Below are 14,248 nucleotides of genomic sequence, written 5' to 3'. Positions count from 1 at the left end.
TGAACCTTTACATCTTAACATCTTTGAACACACGCCTCTATGTTTTCTAGGACTGCTGATGTGTGTGATTGTGGAGTGTGAATGGATATGTTGAAAATTGAAATGTTTTTCTCTTCATGGACACAGCTCCTGTATTCTGTAATATAGTCTATAACAGTGGTTCTCAAACGGGGGGGTACGTGAAGGCACTCCAGGGGGTATGTGAGATAAAAAAATATATAATTAATATTAGCATCCATTTAAAAATCCTTTAAAAATTGTTATTTAATAAATATTCAATACAATTATCGTAATGTAAGTTCATAAACGGAATTGTATATATTTAACCCACAATGCTTTGCGCTGGGGGGGGGCCTACCATCCATCCTGCAGGGCAGGAGCACTCTCCCGTCACATGGTGACACACTCCTCCATTCTGACATGGACATCTCTCCTCACACTGCTGCCCATGTTTACCTGGAGGACACAGGTCTTCACAGCTGTGAAAGAAACCAAAACACCATCCGGTTATTCTTTGTATACTTTTAAAGGTCACATATGGAAGTGTTTCATATAACATATAACCATGGCCCTGCTGATGCCCCTCCTCTCTACATCCTTCTGTTTATATGGATCGTGGTCCATGCCTACTACTCTATGACTACCTACTATTATTCATAATTTCTGTCATATTCATGTAATGTGTTTAACTCTGTTCATCTGGTCACATGACATCTATTGCTTCTGTCCATCCGGGGAGAGGGATCCTCCTCTGTTGCTCTCCTGAAGGGTTCTTCACTTTTTTCCCTGTCAAAGAGTTTTTTCTGTTTTTTTGGGAGTTGTTCCTGATCCGATGTGAGGTCAAAGGTCAGGGATGTCGTATGTGTACAGATTGTAAAGCCCTCTGAGGGGAGTTTGTAATTTGTGATTCTGGGCTATACAAAATAAACTGAATTTAATTTAATTTAATAACAATCGTAAAACAGAAAACGCGTGGTTATGTGAGCATTTTGTAACTTTTTTTTTTTGTTCAAAATTACAGTTATTATTTAGTATAATCTATGCCAGGAGAGAGAGAGAGTGAAAGATAGAGAGCGAGAGAAAGAGAGAGAGAGAGACTCTGTGTTTGTCTAAATCTAACACACTACTGGACTAAATAATTTAATAATGTATTGCCGGTCAATAGAAAAAGGTGAGCTCATACTCAAGGCAGTGGATGAACTGGCTTTGGAAAGGCCAAAACAGGTGAGTTTTTATTTTAAGGACCTTATTCGGATGAGATTCTCACACATTCTGTCCTCTGACTTACAAAGCTCCGGTGTATCCCGGGGAGCACTTGCATTCTCCGGTCACATGGTGACAGGCAGCTCCGTTCTGGCACTGGCATTTCTGCTGGCATCCGTTTCCGTAGGTGCCCACTTCACACTGGGCCTCGCAGCGCCAGCCTCGGTACCCGGGAGTGCAGATACAGGCTCCGGTGATGGGGTTACACAGCGCGCTGTTCTGGCACTGACATCTGTTACTGCAGTGGGGACCCCAGTGGCTACTGTCACAAGCTGAAAGAAAAGAATCCAGATTTAGTTCATCTTGATTGACATGTATCACAGCTTTAGAGTCTGACGCCTGAGAGCTGTTCTTAGGATAGCTCACAAAATGTTATACTTGCCTTTTCCTATGAATGACACCCGGTCAATTCTATACACACAAGTCACTTCTACTCAGTACAGCTTATTAATAAAGGCATCTGATCAATACCTAGTGTAGTATCGACCGATACCCAAGGCCCAGGTATCGGGACTGGAGAAGTCAGATCGGTGCAGCCCTCATTAAAATAAATGTTTGAAATACTTGATTATGTTTAGGAAAATATTTTGGTTTGGGTTCAAACGACGATGAAAGTTACGTTACGAAAGTATGTAATGTGGCAAATAATTCAACATTGACTTTGCTTCACACAGGACATGAATAGGGGTCTCCTGGGTTAAAGTCCTGTGTTTTAAACCCTAACCCGTCCACCCAGATCGCCTCTCTATGTGGACTTTGTCACTCTTTATCACTCTTTGTCACTCTTTGTCACTCTTTCTGGCTCACGATTACGTCAATTACATAATACTGCTTACGAATGATAATGCATTACTTTTTGTAGGTGTAGCTACAAACAGTGTATGATCTACAACCAGACGAAGAAAACAAAACATAAAGATTATTTAGCCTAACAACCTTATGTTGTGATTCTTTTTTACTCTTAACTCATGATGCAAGTGCAACAAAGTGGGTCCAGAACCTTTTACAACTTCCAAAGGAATCCAACTGTGAAAGTGCTTGATGGATAGTGCTGTTGTTATGCACAGTATACTTTATAGGGACAATAGTTGTTTATCTAGATTATAGGTTCTACATTTTCCTTATTAAAACCAAACCCATTAAAAGGCCCAAACCAACAATTTGTTAGTCCATCTCTCAAAGCTTCTCAAGACTTCCCTATCCCGTCTGTCTGTTAAGAGATACGCCATGTGGCAATGCTAATGTAGTCGCTTCTAGACTTGATGTAAGAGCTTGATAACACTCATGCCTTTTTCTGCGAAATCTAAAAAAGTTATTTTATTCTGAAATGAGGACAATCTCGACAATAACAACTTTTTCTCTTGGAAATTCCCATGCCTCTTTGCGTAGGCTCCCTTTGGCTCAGGATTTTGCTGATAACTTTCAAGTCTTCACTTGGTCACGCTCCAAGTGACATTGTAAACATGTTAATCCATTATGAGCCTGAACCACATCTAAGATTAGGCTCTGAGCCGTGGGCCACCACATTATCAATCACGGAGCTTTTGAAGCTGAAACTGAAGCTGGCCCATCATCACTAACATGAAAACCATCTGATTTTACAAGCAGCCAAAGTCAATAACTTTCCATTACTGTGTGGCCAAGCGGGCTACGACCTGAACCCACCTCATTAACCTTCGGTTGTTGCATTTCAGCCTTAATCAGACCACACCTTATATACATGAGCAAGCTCTGCCATGTGTCTGGCCTTCCCATCACCGCTTCACCATGTGTAACCACAGTAAACTGGTAAATCTGAGAATGTGTTGTTTAGTTCTAGACGTCTTTCATCTCGCCACTGCCCACTCAGGGCCCGGCGACGACTGGGGGCTAAATAGGAGCGAGTCGGGAAGGTTTACAGTGACTGCCAGACCTTTCATTATGGGAGTCTGCGTCATGGACGTCTATATTGAGTTCAGGGGAAAGTGAGAAAGACAGAAATTGAAGGTTTAGATAAGGACTTTAGAACGTAAACAATGTATTTTACTGTTGCGCAGTTGTCAGCTAGCGGTTTAACAGGTCATTAGCCCCTAAAGATCATTCTAGTTTTTGTAAACTGGCTCTTTTAATAGTTTTAACCAACATCAGTATTGGTTATGTACGCATCAAAAGTATCTGATCCAATCAAAGCACACACTCAACAACCTCTGGCATCAGTCATATTTCTATGCTTTGTACTACAGACTACAAAGACGCTTTAAAAATGGTCAAAAGATACAAAGGACAACCATCTGTTGAAAGAGACCATTTAAAATGTATTTAAATAATCTGGTCCCAAGAGTTGTAAAATGCACCAATAAACAGAATGACTACGTGTCCGTGTTGTCTGCAGTTGTCTGTGAACGTGTCTCTTTGGGAGTACAAGTGACTCTACTGGACACGGCGTACACATCTATGTCCAACACACCACTGGGATCATGTTGAAGTTGACTGAACTACAGTCAGTACTATAGTGGGTCGTTTTCTTTCTACTTAAGTACAACCTCTTCTTTCTGGATGTGTGAAGAGAATATATTCACTGTTGTCTCCATGGCAACAGCAGCAGGAGGAGAAGACACCAATTTAAGCGAAACAGTTTTCTGAACCACATGATAGGACGACTACAACTAAAGACCACAACTAAAAATAAATTCCACTTTCAAAGGGAGTGATTTCATAACAATCATACAATATACATTCAGTAAATATTTGTTTAAATCAATTCCTTGAGTTTAGTCGTGCATGTTCTTAAAGGAAGACACGCAGAAGCTTATGGAATGACTTGCAATGGTTGTGTTCCCTTTAACTGAACACATTACAGTAGAATAAAAATAAAAAAAGTATTTTACAACAGAAGTCTGGATTGAAGATTACAGAACGTTCGGTTTTCACAAATCTTTTGAAAATCACACATTTTTATATCACATTGATGATATTGATGGTCCTTTATTTCATAACAATAGAACAAACTTCTTTTTCATGAAATAAAAACAACATATTTCCCTATTGTTCAAGTAATTGTATCCCACTGATGAATATTCACTCTAATAAAGTCTTCAATGGATAAGTCACAATATATTGAACACAATTAAATTCTTTCCCTCATTCACAACATGTTTTTATCAAACAAAATATTCTACTTCTATTTGTTGGCGTGAAAAACATAATTTTCACTTTGGCAAAGGAGAAACACCTGAATGTATCTGACTCCCATGCTCAGCTGTTTCTTTCTGGTTTTGCCGTTGCCTCGCGGCCCGGTAGCAAAGGCTTTTCTTTGGAGGCGGTATTGAACCGAAAAGATCCTCGCCCCTTCTTTCAGGCCTCCAGCCAAAGCAACTCCCCCAAAACCAAGATTGATGATGTATTGATGTATTTAGATGTATTGATTACTGTTGGAATGCAAAGAGACTCTCACCAAGTATAACCAAAAATGCTTCTAAAATAAATTGCCTATGCTAGCTTTAAGTTAATATTCTTATTGCTCACCTACATTATTGTCATAGGCCACAGTTAGTCATACAAACAGTGCCATGAATATATTTTTGTTTAAATAACAATGAATTTCTTTCGAGCTCAAGGCCCTCTCCTCCAGCCTGGTGTGTATGTGCCCGGCCTGCTGAGGAACACAAGCATCTCCAACCATTCAAGTGATTCACAGGCTCCTTTCACTCCTTCCACATCAGCCTGCTTCACTCTGACCTGATTTTAAAAAGCATACAGTACTTCCTTTTCCTCCGGCGGTCTGGCCCTGTGTGACAAACAGTGGCGAGGACCGAGGGGGAGGTTTAGGGGACAAAGAGGAGGAGGAGATTAGAGATAATAAGATGCACACGTAAAACCCTTCCCGCATTCAAATCTGCCATCCTGGTACTTTTGTGAAACCTGACCCAGATTGAAGAAGGGCCAAACTCCAGGAGCTCGGGGCTCCTCGTCTGCTTGCCGAAGAACAGACTGTTTCTCTCATTGGCCTATTCAAGATGAGCGGACAAAAGAGACTGCACTGTGCCAGGGGTCACAAGGCCGTGTCATTATCCACTGCAACAAAGAATAACTGCAACGAAAACAAAGAATAACTGCAACGAAGAATAACTGCAATGAAGAATAACTGCAATGAAGAATAACTGCAATGAAGAATAACTGCAACGAAAACAAAGAATAACTGCAACGAAGAATAACTGCAACAAAGAATAACTGCAACGAAAACAAAGAATAACTGCAACGAAGAATAACTGCAATGAAGAATAACTGCAATGAAGAATAACTGCAACGAAGAATAACTGCAATAAAGAATAACTGCAACGAAGAATAACTACAATGTAGAATAACTTAACTGAGACAAAGAATAACTGAAACGAAGAATAACTACAATGAAAAATAACTGCAACGAAGAATAACTGCAACGAAAATGAAGAATAACTACAAAGACAGGGAAACTTCTGCATACATGATTCTGTTTTGTTTGTATCCATGCAGACACAATTCAATTCAATTCAGTTTATTTTGTATAGCCCAATATCACAAATTACAAATTTGCCTCAGAGGGCTTTACAATCTGTACACATACGACATCCCTGACCTTTGACCTCACATCGGATCAGGAAAAACTCCCCAAAAATAACCTTTGACAGGGAAAAAAGGGAAGAAACCTTCAGGAGAGCAACAGAGGAGGATCCCTCTCCTCGGATGGACAGATGAATAGATGTCATGTGTACAGAATGAACAACATTTACAAAGTTACATAAACACATTACATGAATATGACAATGTATGAATGGAACTCCAATCCATGAAACAGAAGGACAACACAACAAATCATAAATAAAAAAAAAAGAAGCTTCGTCACACCGAGGGAGATCTCAGGGGGGAAGAAAGAGTCAGTCGAGAAGAGAACAAGCCCAGAGCCAGTAACTTGAGCTGCCAGTTGTTGAGGCTCTGACTGTCCACACTGGGGAGGGATTGGGGCCGGGATGTGTTCCCCTCTATTTGGTGATTAGCCAGTCCTCATGGCACGGTGCACTCATGGGAACCGAACACGTCTTTCACACTGATACGGTGAATCACAGTGAAGAAAAACATCTGTAGCATTCCTCCAGTTTTCAGCTGAAGGCAAATGTGTGTCCTCCTCCAGATTGTTATCTCATTAAGCAGTGTCTCCATGAGGAAACTGCTTTGACTGTAAATGTCCTCCTTTAAGATGCACTCCCTGATTTAGTTATAGTTCCCAAAGGCCCTCAAACAGCAACATGACCTCATTACCAGCTGAATAGAGACGTGCATCCTCAAAGGCCAACTCCACCAGTTGTACATATCAAGATCAGTTTATATGTCGTGGTTAGACAACAGTTGCCTTCAATGGCTCTGTTTATATAACCCTAATGATGTCATCGTGATGTCACTGTTATCTCAGATTAGGCTCTACAAGAAACAAAAACAAAAGGGTTGCAAACTGTTGGTGTGGAGATTGAAGCACATGGGTGTGTGTGGGAAAAAAAACATCTGACTGAAGAAATTGCTTTACTTCTAAAATACAAAATAAAGATTACAAAACATTTGATAGGTGTAACATGTGTCACTGAGGACTAAAAGATTCACTATTATTTGTTTATAAATTATTTAGCTCAAAACAATTAATATTTAAGAAAAAAGGGGCAATTATGTGTACATTTTCTAAATTGCCAGAAATAAGCCTCTTTCTGTGGTTTATTTGGTATACAATCCTAATTAACATATTACTTGGACATTATGTAATGTAAAGCTGTTGGTCATTAATAACAAGGATGAGAATCTAAAGTTGAGGCAACATGAAAGAAAACGATAAATGTGTGAATAACAGACAGACTACTTGTATACCTGTAAATGAACATAACAGGTCTTTATTCTTTTTTCATCTGTGCTTTCATAATTTTGTTGATATCTTACAGTAGTTTCTGAGGCTCCATGCTGATGAAGACCAAAGAGCTGAACACTTTTAGGGAATAAAGCATGTATATCGGAGAAGATTTGTGCAACTTGTGTAACTTTGATGGACTCATGTTGAATAAAGTCAGATAAAAACTATGATATGATGACCGATATCGGGTCACAAAGGCGTGACAAAGTGAAGAACTGTGGGTAAAACACACAAAAAAGAGAATATATATAGAGACTATAAGATATACAGTTTGTGTTGTTTTCTTATTTGCTATATTCTCCCAGCTGAACTCGAGTCCTCCCGAGCCGCTTGTGTTGTTATCATGTGTACTACATCACAAGCTCCAGCGCCCCAGGTCACTTCCTACCACACAATTTTCTACTCCTATTATTCCTGCTTCTCCTTGAACACAGCCTCCCCCCGTTTCCTGTTCTTGGGCCCCAAATTGATCCCCAGACATATTGTTGGGGCCCGCTGACCTGTAAAACACAGTCAATGCAATCCGAGTCTTTGGTGGCTCTTGAGGAAATTAAAACATGTTACTGAACAGAGGCTGAATAAAGAGACCGGCCCAATAGAAGTACATTTGATGCTTTTCAAAGAAACACACAGACAGTTTCCCCCTTAATCCAACATTACAAGTAAAAACATGGATCAAAGCAACGCCATGTGACCGTACATAGTGATATATGTTTCCTCCTAAAGAAAAACGAAACATTGTATACATTCAAAAGAGTGAATATTGAGCCTGTTCTCTCATGGCTGAGACCGAACAACACTATCAGTCAGTAGGAGAACCAGCAGCTCCTCAGCCACGTATCACACCCTGATAGTGACAGAGCACAGCGCTGAAGCTCTGACTGGGCTTCAGCCGGGGATGGATCTGTGGACTTATTGTCCCAGAGACACATACCAGTGGTTACTGGGAAGGAAGAGATTACGATTAACAAGTAAAAAAGCCCAGGAAGCATGTATTAGTCAATTTATGGGATGATCTGCTCTCTGTTCATCTGTTTTGACTCAGAAAAGCTAATGATTAAACTGGTTCAACATATTCACCTTAATGAGAAATGGACCTGTACTTGTATCACACTTTTCATGTCATCATTCGCACATTAACACCCATCCATACACTGATGGGAGGGGCTACCATGCAAGGTGCCACCTGCCCATCAGGAATATCTCATCATTCATACCCATATATACAGAGCACACACAGCTACGGGGGTCATTTGGGGTTAAGTGTCTTGTCCAAGGACACATTGACATTGACGAGCGAAGCCGGGGATGGAACCGTCATTCCTCTGATTGAAGGGCGAGCCGCTCTACCTGATCCACAGACTGGTGGTACTCTACACGTTTCCTATATGGTTCAACAAGCTCCATGTACAAAGCCAAACGGACAATCAATGTAAATACTAACAAGTATGGTGTGTGTTCCAGAGATGTCACGTTCACGAGAATGGGAGGGACGGGAGGTCACAGTGACCTTGACCTTTGACCACCACAATCTAATCAGTTCATCCCTGAGCTCAGGTGGACATTTATGCCAAATTTGAAGAAATTCCACACTGACGTTGACGAGAATGGACCGGACGGACAGACTGAAAACATTATGCCTCCGACGACGGCTATAGCCAGCGCGGAGGTATAAACTAGAAACTTTGAGAGTCCTTTTTCAAGATTTACGAGTTAATTGGTTATTATGAGTTAATGGATTTGGAGATGAGAGAAAGTATCTGGATTATGTCAGATGACACTGTTGAGAGAAATTGTTGCAATCAAACTTCAACTGTAGAGCTGTGAAATTTGGGTGAACATGGTGTTGGGAAACTGCATATGGAGATAATACTTTAGAATAACCCAGAGTTAACCCAAGTTAATCAGGCAAAAAGGGACACTAGGTTCAAAGCATAAGATCATCCACTGGTGGTTGAAACACTACAAAGGAACAAAAATATGGAATGGAGCAGCCATGACCTTGTGGTTCCAAAACCAGCCCTTTTAATTCAATGATGAAGCATCAAATTTCAAAATCATACTTTTATAGAGTCCCTACAAGAGAAACCGTTTTACAGTGTGTGAGGGCAGACAGACCGGCCGGGCCTAGTGGGGCCCAGGGGAACCCCAGGACCCAGACACAACAATAAGCCCCTTTTATTACAGGCTGAAACTGAAGACAGCAGGGGCACACCCTGTGGGCTCCTCGTGCATATCGGCATATAGGCCTGCATGGACACACATTCACAGGCTCATAAGCAAAAGCAAAAATAACCTCCCACGCACACCAAATGGACACTGTCTGCAAGTTTCCAGTGATAACTTGATCAGCGTGGGAATATCTTCTCCACTTAGGAAATGGCTGATAGGAATTCTCCACAGTTTAGTATTGCACTTCATTGAAGAAAAGCAAATGTTCAACATCAAAGCAGCAGCAGATATTTGCCTGATATCAGACAGAAGTGTCCCTGTGTTACATGCCATCTATCCACTCAATGGAGTGGGCGATACAAAGGTCTGGACCCAGGCGAGCAGAGGCTGTATGTTGATTTTCAGCCTCTAGTACGAGTCACACTCCAACAACACTGGATCCAAAATGACCTCCATGGTAAACGGCCACATCATGCAAACTCAATGCTTCATTACACAGGTCATTTGAGGTTGAAGGAGCCGACGTCTCTTCAGACGGACGCTCCGGCATTCTGACTGTTCTATTAAAGGCAACTTCCTTTCTCTACCGTTCTTGATATTGGACGATTCCAATGCCATCATTTTTATAATTCTCCCTCAACAGAGGGTGTTGTGTGCTTTGCAGATTGTAAAGCCTCTTGAAGAAAATATTTGATATTGGGCTATATAAAATGTGTGCATAGTTAAAAGTTAAAGTTAGGGAAATATTGTGGTTATGGTTAATACAAAGCAAGCATTAATTGCAGCATTAGCATCACACTAGTTCCCTCAACAAAAAAACAATGGGATTTATTTCCATTGGATTTTGTATTTTTGCAAAACAATAAGCTTTGTGGCAAACGTTTATGACGAGATAATCCTCGTAAACGCTTTTATGATTTTTGAGGCGTGAATGCAATCGCCATATGTAAATATTCTGCGCACTAAACCCTCAGCTTGTTCTAGTTTTAGGAGAGACAAATTAAATAACTTAACTTAACTTAAATAAACAAATATTCTAAATAATGAACATATTATATAACTAATGTATATTTCTGCCACCTTCCCACAACTGATCGGGAATAAACTGCCAGTGGGCTCGAACACTGAATTATTAGTCTTTACCCGGATTGTGCCACGTCCGCATCTCACTGAGATCCGAACTCAATGCGAGCCCGGACACCTCAGCATGTCTGGCTGATTTGACCTCAGCGTGAGAAAGATCAGAGTTGACTAATGATGCATCCCGGCATGACAAAAGTCGCTTGTAACCACAGCCTATAAAAAACCCACCATAGACAAGCACAATTGTATAAGAGCTAAATTCCTGGAGGAAAGTTCTAGTTATCAGAATCGCAGTGTCCGCAGGGGATTTCTTGGGCAAAATATACTTCCCCGAGTGCTAAAGATGGCTCCCTGAGGTTGAGTAGATCCAGTAAATACAAGAGTGTTTCCACAAACACTCACGCCATTCATAGATCTCCGTTTACCTCATTCGACAGACCGACGCAGCTGCTAAACATGTCCACGCTCTGGTGACATGCTCTCACAGCAAGCGGCCCTGTATGTTTGTATTGCTGTCATAAAATACTACGTTAAAATGCACGTCTGGAAAATACATTTATACCTATAATACAACTCGGCTACAGAAATAAAGGAGCTTTCTTTCAGCTGGAAAAGTGGAACATGGCAGCAGACGGGTGACGGCTCCAGAGCCTGTACGTAGGTATTGATCATGTGGATGCTCAATGAAAGGCAGAACTGTTATATAGCTACTGTGCAGCCCAAATGAACTGAAGCATTATAGCAGTCTTAATCGAGTGCCTGTGGAGCTTCTCCAGACCACAGAGAAGGAAGACGGTTCATGATCTTTAAAACATTGGTAATTTGTATATAGAAATTGTGGTCAGAGGGTTACCATTGATCCATGCTCAGGGACCATGGATATCCCTACACTTAACAGAACTCTGGCCTTGTGTTTTAAGTTAGTTTTTCCTTACCTGTGTGACTTCGACTGATAGATTTAGAAGCTCATATATTAGCATACATATATTATCATTTTGTATCTCCAATGTGTACTCCAAAGTCTAAAAAACAGCCATGAGAACAAACAGTGTTTAGCTGCTGTGACTGTTGGTGCGATGCAGTGCAGCAGTCAGTAAGACGACACCACAGTCTGTTTTTCCTCTTGTGCTTTCACAGAAAACCAGAGTCGCACACACAAAGACATCACTGCTCACAGACAGCAACAGGTGGAGGACTTACCACTGGAGCAGTTGGAGCCCCCCCAGCCGGGCTCACAATGGCAGGTGTTAGGGGCCATGCACCGGCCGTGGACACAGCTCACCGCACAATGAGCTGGACATGGAGGAGACAGGATTATTACATCAGTACATTCACAAATACTTTACAATATATATATATATACATATATGTACATCTGCTTTAAAATGTTGTCATGTATAGGTACAATAATTACAGTATACATAATTTCCCTGTAGAAGCTGTAGAATTAGAAGTCTTAATCTTGGATTAGTTGAGATGTCCATATCTGAAGACTCGATTTGACTTAATCTAAAATAGGATTGGACCACGTTGTTTTGAAGCATGTCACTCAAGGTATAATTAATCTTTGATTTCAGCACCAAGCCATTTAACTTGAAAATACCCAGATTGTTTACAAAAGTAAACAATCTGATTTGATTTAAACAGATTTCCAAACAGTTCACCTTCAATTATGTCCACGTTTAAATTAGAAGGGGTGCTGATTGAACAACCCCACTTAGATGTGATATATAATATATAAGTGTAAAGAAATGTCAAAAGCAGTCACAAGGGACATTCATCCAGGCCGCCATTTATTTTCCCAACTACCATTGGGAAAGTATTGTAACATTAATGCAACAATCATTGTCTATTGATTTTCATTATTTAATGATTTTACTTTTCAATTATTGTATTTATGTGTACTTGTTTTTACATGAACACTGTGAGTGTAACTCTGTGTGACTGCATATTTTGAATACAGTGTATCAAAATTCCTTGATTCTAAAAGTTCTGTGTTTATTTGACTCCACCACACCCCCCATATCCATATATATTGTGAACAAGAACAAGAAGAACAAGAAGAACAAGAACAAGAACAAGAAGAACAAGAAGAAGAAGAACAAGAACAAGAACAAGAACAAGAAGAACAAGAACAAGAATAAGAACAAGAACAAGAACAAGAAGAACAAGAACAAGAATAAGAACAAGAAGAACAAGAACAAGAACAAGAACAAGAACAAGAATAAGAACAAGAAGAACAAGAAGAACAAGAACAAGAACAAGAACAAGAACAAGAACAAGAACAAGAACAAGAACAAGAAGAACAAGAACAAGAAGAACAAGACAAACAATAACAAGAAGAACAAGAAGAACAAGAACAAGAGGAGCAAGAAGAACAAGAAGAAGAACATCAAAAACAAGAACAAGAATCTCCCTCAGCCATCAGCAGACCTTTACAGCATTGTGTTGCTAAACCTGTACATCTGTCATCTCTAAAACGTCTCTATTAATTGACTGGGCTTCGCATTACATTTTTAATTCTAATGTGTGACAGGCATGCAGACTCCTTCCAAAGAAAACTCATTTGAGCCTACATGCAATTTGACTTCCTTTCCTATCTGACTCCGTGCTGTCACCTCAGTGAGACTCTCAGGGCAACATGTGATAGTCGCTGATACAAGAGAGCCTTTTCACTCCGGAGTAAATTCCCCTCTGAACTCCCCGGGCACACGTTTTCACAAACTGAATCAAACTGTGGTCTTCACTTCCACTGAGGCACACAGCGTTTGTGTGTGTGTTAGCATAATGATTTACTTTACTGTTGTTGCTGAACAACAGTTGTTGTTTTTGCAAATGGCCACTGTGGCTTCACACCTGTTACTGACTGCTGGCTACTGGTGGGGTTGGGGGGGGGGGGGGGGGGGGGGGGGGGGGGCACTGTAACCTCAATGGAAAGTGAAGTCTTTGTAATGACAACACATGTAGATGACAAAGGTTCTGTTTTTCTGACTAATGGCAAACAGCCATTCAAACCATGTGTCCCAGTCTCCTCAACAGTTCAACTGTCCTGCAGTGTGGTGACTGTCAAAGTCATAGCACGTGATTCAAACATGTTCATACTCAAACCATACAGTGTTCTTCATTGGTCATTTATTATTTGACTTAACTCATTTATCCAGGTTTGAACTTTTGTCCTGCAAACAGAACCACCGACATGATATGGACAGCCCGTCAGCTGCATGAGAAACGACATCTCGCGTGGTGCACGACATTCATCGACCTCACAGCGGCCTTTGGCTCTGAGAGCTGTGCTGCCCTCTGAGAGCTGTGCTGCCCTCTGAGAGCTGTGCTGCCCTCTGAGAGCTGTGCTGCCCTCTGAGAGCTGTGCTGCCCTCTGAGAGCTGTGCTGCCCTCTGAGAGCTGTGCTGCCCTCTGAGAGCTGGGCTGCCCTCTGAGAGCTGGGCTGCCCTCTGGTGTGCCCTCTCTATGATCGGAGACCAAAGCAAGTATCTCAAGATCTCGCGTCTTACAAAAGGACATGACTTGTAGCTCACTCAGACAAGGACCTCCAGAACATCATAAATGCCTTCGTCAGCACTACAGTCTTCTTTCCAATAAAAGCGAGTCAAAGACTACATCAAAACCTACTTGAGAAGATGCTGCTTAAACAATAACGACTCTCAAGAGAAACCTATGGAGCGGAATGGTCTATGAAGGCTTAGCACAGCAAGAAAAGGACCTCCACCATGCCGCAAGAGAAAAAACTAATGGCAACTAAGAAACGAGAGACCCACCACTCAAACCACTGGTAAAGGGTTTTTGGAGGAGGTTTTCCTGTGC

General features: G+C 41.1%; 1 protein-coding gene across 1 annotated transcript in view; it reads right to left on the bottom strand.

The window, feature by feature from the left end:
* The window catches only part of megf10 (multiple EGF-like-domains 10), a 49,507-nt gene that overhangs the window by 17,092 nt on the left and 18,167 nt on the right, over positions 1-14,248 (bottom strand). Inside the window, exons 5-7 of the mRNA XM_034547558.1 lie at positions 11,627-11,719; positions 1,289-1,535; positions 359-479 (exon numbers count right to left, since the gene is read on the bottom strand). Coding sequence (XP_034403449.1) covers positions 359-479; positions 1,289-1,535; positions 11,627-11,719 — 461 coding nt within the window. The remainder of the gene's footprint in view (positions 1-358; positions 480-1,288; positions 1,536-11,626; positions 11,720-14,248) is intronic.

Source organism: Cyclopterus lumpus, chromosome 12 (assembly GCF_009769545.1).
Source record: "Cyclopterus lumpus isolate fCycLum1 chromosome 12, fCycLum1.pri, whole genome shotgun sequence".
Lineage (NCBI taxonomy): Eukaryota > Metazoa > Chordata > Actinopteri > Perciformes > Cyclopteridae > Cyclopterus > Cyclopterus lumpus.
This window is presented reverse-complemented; position numbering and strand designations above follow the sequence as displayed.